The sequence below is a fragment of the Cebus imitator genome, unplaced genomic scaffold (genome assembly GCF_001604975.1).
Source record: "Cebus imitator isolate Cc_AM_T3 unplaced genomic scaffold, Cebus_imitator-1.0 Scaffold53, whole genome shotgun sequence".
NCBI classification, from domain to species: Eukaryota; Metazoa; Chordata; class Mammalia; order Primates; family Cebidae; genus Cebus; species Cebus imitator.
Window position 1 is genome coordinate 4,492,137 of NW_016107368.1, and position 6,000 is coordinate 4,498,136.

Genomic DNA, 6,000 nt, shown 5'->3' on the forward strand with positions numbered 1-6,000 from the left:
TCAGTTTCCAAGAAAGCACCGAGCAGCTTTCCACGGCAGCGGCCCCATGCTGCACCTGCCCGGCTGTGAACGCCGTGCGGCTGCCCCTCCTCACTGGCATTTGGTGGCGGTGCTCTGACGTGGCCATCCTGCGGCTGGCCACATCTCCTCGCTGTCTGCCTCTCTTCTACCGACACCGGGCCCCGACGGTGCCCTTCATTCCCGCACCTCCTTCATAAAGCATCTGCTCAGGCCCCTTACCCCGAATTCACTGGGCATTTCTCTTCGTACGTTTGATTTGCAGGAGTTCTCAGACCTGCTGATTATTACTTATTCCTCCAGAAAGATGAACAGAGATCGCTGAATACGCTGAAGTAACCAACAGGCCGTCAGAACTGGCGAGGCTTGCGGAAGCCAGCCACAGCGTCAGACATCAATCAGGGCCGACGCAGCTTGGAAAAACGCTAGTCCTTAAGAACACGGTATTTTTCTTTTCAAATAATTAATTGCACCAATCAAGGGAAGTCAGCGTGCATTAAGTTATATTTTTAAATTCACGTGAATTTAAAGTGACAGCCGCATGCAGCAGAGCGAGCATGCAGGAGAATATCGGAGTGGGGGGAGCACACACGGCCCTGAGGCCCCGCCCCCACCGTGCAGGGTGCAGGGGTTCTCTGGGCCGGGGGCTTCTCCCCACTACACTCGGAGCTCCGCGAAATGAGGGCCAAAGAAAATTAAGATTTGGGCCTTTTTCAAAAAATGTAATTACTGGGCCGGCACGGTGGCTCACATCTGTAATCCTAGCATTTTGGAAGGCCAAGGCAGGAGGAATGTGTAAGCCTGGGAGCCTGAGACCAGCCTGGACAACATAGTGAGACCCCATCTCTAGAGAAAAAAAAGAAAATTTAAAAAATTAAAGTAAATGCCATTACTGATTCCTTTATGCTATTTGAGCAGACTTCGGAAAGACTTCTCCCCACCGCTTCCTCTAAGGCCAACTGACACTCCCCGTCTCTTCCACGGGTCCATTCGCACATGGCAGAGAACCCGACCTGCAGGCAGGAATCACACTCAGAGCCTTCAGGAATCCACTGGGCTCCTGGAATGCCAAGATCAAATCCCGAACGGGGGTGATGGCGGCGGAGAGCCAGGCTCTCAGGGATGTCAGGACCTCATTCCCCCGGCCCGACCCCTCCTGTGAACCAAAGCCTGGAACAGGAAATGCTCTTGGTTAGGACAAGAAGATGACGTTCCTGCGAGGAAACCTGCGTCCTGCTGGCCTCATTCTGCACCCACGGCGTCTGTCCTCCGTGTCACTGCTGTCAATATTATCCGACAATCAATTAGAAGGCGCTGGGATGATGAATAGGCTTCACCGCAAAGTCGTCAGCAGTGACAAGACGCAGCCCCAGACGCCAGGCATGGAAAAGGCCCGGAATGCAGTTTCCTCTGTGAGCTCTTGAAGAATAAATGAGGGAGTCAATGGCAGATTACAGAAATACACACTTTTAATTATTAAAAAGCTCTGCTATTGATCGGCTTCTTCTCCTAGAAGTAAATACCATTACGGCGATTTATAAGTGGAGTGTGGGGAGTCACTGGTTTGAAGGCTGCCAGGAATTCAGATGAGGGGACCCACACGTGCCGCTCTCCGAAAAGGACGCTCATCTCGAGCCCGTGGTGTCTGAGGGGCTGGAGGCCAGTCCCCAGGCTGGGTGGCAGAGGGGCTGCGTGCTGCAGTGGGACAGGGGCCTTCACCGTGGCAGCCTCTGGAGAAACTGGCACCCGGCCCACCAGGCGGCTGGCCGGGGTGGGGAGGGTGGGGCGGAGTGGCTGCCCTGCCCGGATCCCGCCTGCTGCCATGCATGGTGCCAGCAGCCGCTCTGGGGCCAGGGGTGAGCCACCTCTGGGTCACGTTCAGGGACTTTACAAACCGTAGTACGATACAGACGCTGACCCGGGGGTCCAAGGCCACCCGCTGCCTGCAGGGTGGCCCACATCTTCAGTGGGCATCCCCTCCAGGAAGCACCACTTTAGAGAAGGTTCTAGACAAAGCAGCTGGAAAATCAGTACTTCTCACTTCCCTGAGCAATGCCATGTTCTGTCTCATTTTGCTGGTAATGAATGATGTTCCAACCAGAGGGCGGGGGAGAAGAGGAAAGGCCGGAAGCCCGCACTTCTCCGAGCGAGATCAGCGCTGTCTGATGAACGCCCGCGGCGGCTGGGAGGCAGCCTCCTGGTTGCGGCCCCACCAGGAAGAGCAGATCCCTGCTGTGCGAGCTGACGCTTTGGCGGTTTGATTGAAATGTCAGAAGCAACTTCTGGCTGGCTGACACTCGAGCCTCGCCACAGAGCATGCTCACAAGCCGGCACATCACTTCCCGTGGCACCTCCTGAGCTGGGCTCCCCACCTGCTCCCCACTCCTGCCCAGCACCCAGGGCTACAGCCCAGACCTGCCTAGAAGGTTCCAGTCACACGCCTCTCGCCTGGGCAGAGCTGGGGACACAGGCCAAGCCTCTTCCGTGCACGAAGGCTTCTCCATGGGGAAGGAGCTGCCTCGAGTAGGTGCAGTTGCTAGGCCAAGAGCACAGCTTGCTCTGCTCCTGGGACACCAAACTTCAGCTGTCCATCAATCCGGGTACGGGGGGCCCTGCCCGCCTGCCCTCTGCAAGCCAGACACACCCCACCCCCAGCTGCAGGTCTCCATTGCAGCAGCCCCTGAAGCAGTGCACTGAGTGAGTTCACAGTCTGCACAGGGCAGGAGCGCCCCGTACGTAAGTCACTTTACACAGGCAGTTCTCACCACCGCCGGTGACTTGGGCCATGGGGTGCCTGAGACCGAGGGTGTGGCCTGGGGCGGTAGGAACCTGTGGGAGGCCCTGCCCTGTTCCTTTGGCAGCTTCCCGCCAGGCCAGCAGGGGTCACCCTGCCCTTCCATCCCAGAAGCCCCTGGAGAGGGGTATCTGATGGCCACAACCAGGAGGAGGTTTTGGTTTGGTTTGGCTTGGGAGAGAAGGTTAACACCTCACCAGAGTCAAGCTCTGCCACTCTCCCTCCCCCATGGAAGAGCTGGAGGCTAACTGCTAACTCGGCCCTCCTCTGGCTTGCTAGCCATTGTTCTAGAAACTTCTCCAGGGTGAAGCAGCTTGTCTCCTGGAGTGCGTGTGGCCACCTGGGCCCAGCACCCCTCCACCCATAGACATGCAGGCCCTGCCCCGTACGCACCCGGCTGAAGGGGATCCCATACTTCTTCAGGATGATGGGCGAGATGAGGGTCATCTTGTGCCGCAGAAAGGCGTCGCAGCCCTGAGAGCTCCCGGGGAAGAATCCTAGGGCAGAAAACACAGGCATGGGTCTCCCGGGCCATTGCCGGCGGGTCGGCGAGGACGCTGCCCTCTGGGCGGTCAGGCCCTATCCTAGCACAGAGAGCGGGCACGTGGGAGCAGGGAGCATAGCCAGACCTGCCCTTGGTTCTCAGGGCCCAGTGTCTGCAGCTTGGGGGGAAGGGGAGGACGCAGGGGAGCCGCCCCACAGTACCCTGCTGTACAGTCGCTGGCGGCAGACAGTGGTGACGCCCTGTGGCCTCTGCGCAGTGACCACGTGAACGGACGCCTGGACTCGTCTCCAACAAGCGGCGGGGGCAGCCCGGAGTGTGCTCACCACACGAAGGACCAGGTTACTCATGTGACAAAGGGCCCACCACGGCACACACCTGGGTCCCTCACAGGGCCCAGCTATGCAGAGACCTCCCCTCCGACCTCCCCCCAGACAAAATCCACTGTCCAGCGGCCCCCAAGGACTCTCGGTCACCGAGAGAGCATGACCCTGGGGAAAGATGCAGTGTGGCTGCTCTCCTCTCGGAGATGATGTTCTACAACCAGCCTGGCCAAGGACGGTGGGGGTGACGGTAGGGGGTGACGGTAGGGGGTGACGGTAGGGGGTGACGGTGGGGGTGACGGTAGGGGGTGACGGTGGGGGTGACGGTGGGGGTGAGTGGTGCTGCCTCCCCTGTGGGCACCTGCCGTCAGGGCCATGAATGAGACTGAGCACCTGCCCCACACACAGCACCACGGGTGTCCTCACTGCCCTTGCACAGGTGAGGAAATCGAGGCCCAGGCCACCAACTGACTGACCCTTGGCTCCAGCACCACCAGGAAGTGTCAGAGCAGGGCCGACCCCGCGCCGTGGTCAGAGCTCATGACCTCTCCCTGTTAGGCTGGGCTGAGTGCACGTGTGTGGGGCTGTAGGCCCAGGAGTACGCGCCACAGCTGACTTAAAACAGCGCCTGGAAAGCAGGCACTCAGAACAGTGGCTCGGCACCTTCCCAAACTTCACAGGCAGGAGGGCAGGGTGGCTCACACCGGGAATCCTAGCACTTTGGGAGGGCGAGGCAGGTGGATCTCTGGAGGCCAGGAGCTGGAAACCAACCTGGCCAACATTGCGAGACCCCGTCTCTACAAAAAAGAAAATAAACAAACCCAACTTCCTAACTAGCACAGTTCAGGGACGTTACCGCATCACAGGTGAGGACGTGCATCGGGGCTGAGGTAAGGACATCCAGGCTGCCCAGAAGCAGCTGCTGAGGCCAGATCCTCAGTGTGCAGCACAGACCCTATGCCGAAGGGCCTTCCCTGAAGCAGCCGGTCACTGGAGCCAGCACGGAGGGAGCCTCCTCTCAGGCACTTCCTGCCCCACCACCCACTCTGCAGTGACAAGAGGGAGGAGGCCGGCCCAGGAGCCGAAGGACCCTGGGAGGAACGCCTGGGTGAAGCCCGGCTTCAGGACAGACTGTGGAGCCTCAGGCCTGCTCCCCACCAGGGCTGCTGGCTCTTCCCAGGCTGCACCTGTGTCCCTGCCCCGTGGCGGTAGAGAGGTGCTGCCCTGCAGGCGACAGGAGGTGTGGGCGTGTCACGCCTGCAGCAGACAGGGAGCCCACAGACGTCCCCTCCTGCCAGGACTGACCCGCAGCCTCAGCCGGCCTGAAGGCCCTTCAAGAAGCCTGCACAGACCCCAAGCGCCTCTAGGCTGGGACACGCCCCCAGTGGATCGTTGGTGGAAAAAGGCACACGTGTGTGTGCGACCACCAGTGCACAGAGGCCCGGCACAGGCAGAGGCAGGAGAGTGGGGCTGCGCCACCTCTGCCGGAACCTGGCTGCACAGACATCACGGTGAGGTTCTGCAAAGAACAGGGGTTTGACGAATCCGGCAACTTTTCTCTGCGCTAAAAGCATTTCAATTAGAATTATGACTGCCTGCCACCCGGCCCGCCGGCCCCTCCGCAGTTCCTCTTTTTAATGCACAGTTTAAGTGGCTCTCATTAAAGCTCTAACAAAGGCGCACATTTTAAGTGATTAGCACCAATAAGGCTCCAGCACATTAATGCCCTCTCCATAGGCCCCACAACTCTCCTGGCGAGCCCATGTGGGGCACAGCTATTCATTTTCCATATTAATTGCACACCCTTCCACCATCCCAAAGATGGAGCACGACGCTTCCGCCAAGAGTCTGGGAGGGGCACCGAGAACAGAGGGGGGTGACGTCTCTTACCCCAGCACCGCCCCATCCTCCCAGCTGTCATCCAGAGGGGAGGGCAGGATCCTGAGCCAGAGGCCATGTGGGACTCCAGGTGCTTCCAGGCAGCCACAGCCATCTGAGACATCCCACCTCCCTTCCTGACCCTCCTCTGGGTTCATGGCTAGGCTGGCTCCTAGAATTCTGGGAGTTGCTCTGCCCTGCTGAGGGTGACTATGGTCTCGCTTGTCACCCAGGCTGCAGTGCAGTGGCTCAATCATGGCTCACTGCAGCCTCGACATCCTGGGCTCAAGTTGTCCTCCCGCCTCAGCCTCCTGAGTAGCTGAGACCCAACCCAGCCCAGGCACTGGGCCCTCTACACACCAAGATCCTCACTGGCTCCCCCCTAGCCCAGGCACTGGGCCCTCTGCACACCAAGATCCTCACTGGCTCCCCCCCAGCCCTGGCACTGGGCCCTCTGCACACCAAGATCCTCACTGGCTCCCCCC

At 59.6% G+C, this 6,000-nt stretch overlaps 1 protein-coding gene across 5 annotated transcripts in view; it reads right to left on the reverse strand.

The window, feature by feature from the left end:
• The window catches only part of KDM4B (lysine demethylase 4B), a 181,064-nt gene that overhangs the window by 67,887 nt on the left and 107,177 nt on the right, over positions 1 to 6,000 (reverse strand). For all 5 annotated transcript variants that reach the window (XM_037738421.1, XM_017528393.2, XM_037738423.1 and 2 more), the window contains one exon: positions 3,206 to 3,309. In XM_037738421.1, the coding sequence (XP_037594349.1) occupies positions 3,206 to 3,309 (104 nt within the window). The remainder of the gene's footprint in view (positions 1 to 3,205; positions 3,310 to 6,000) is intronic.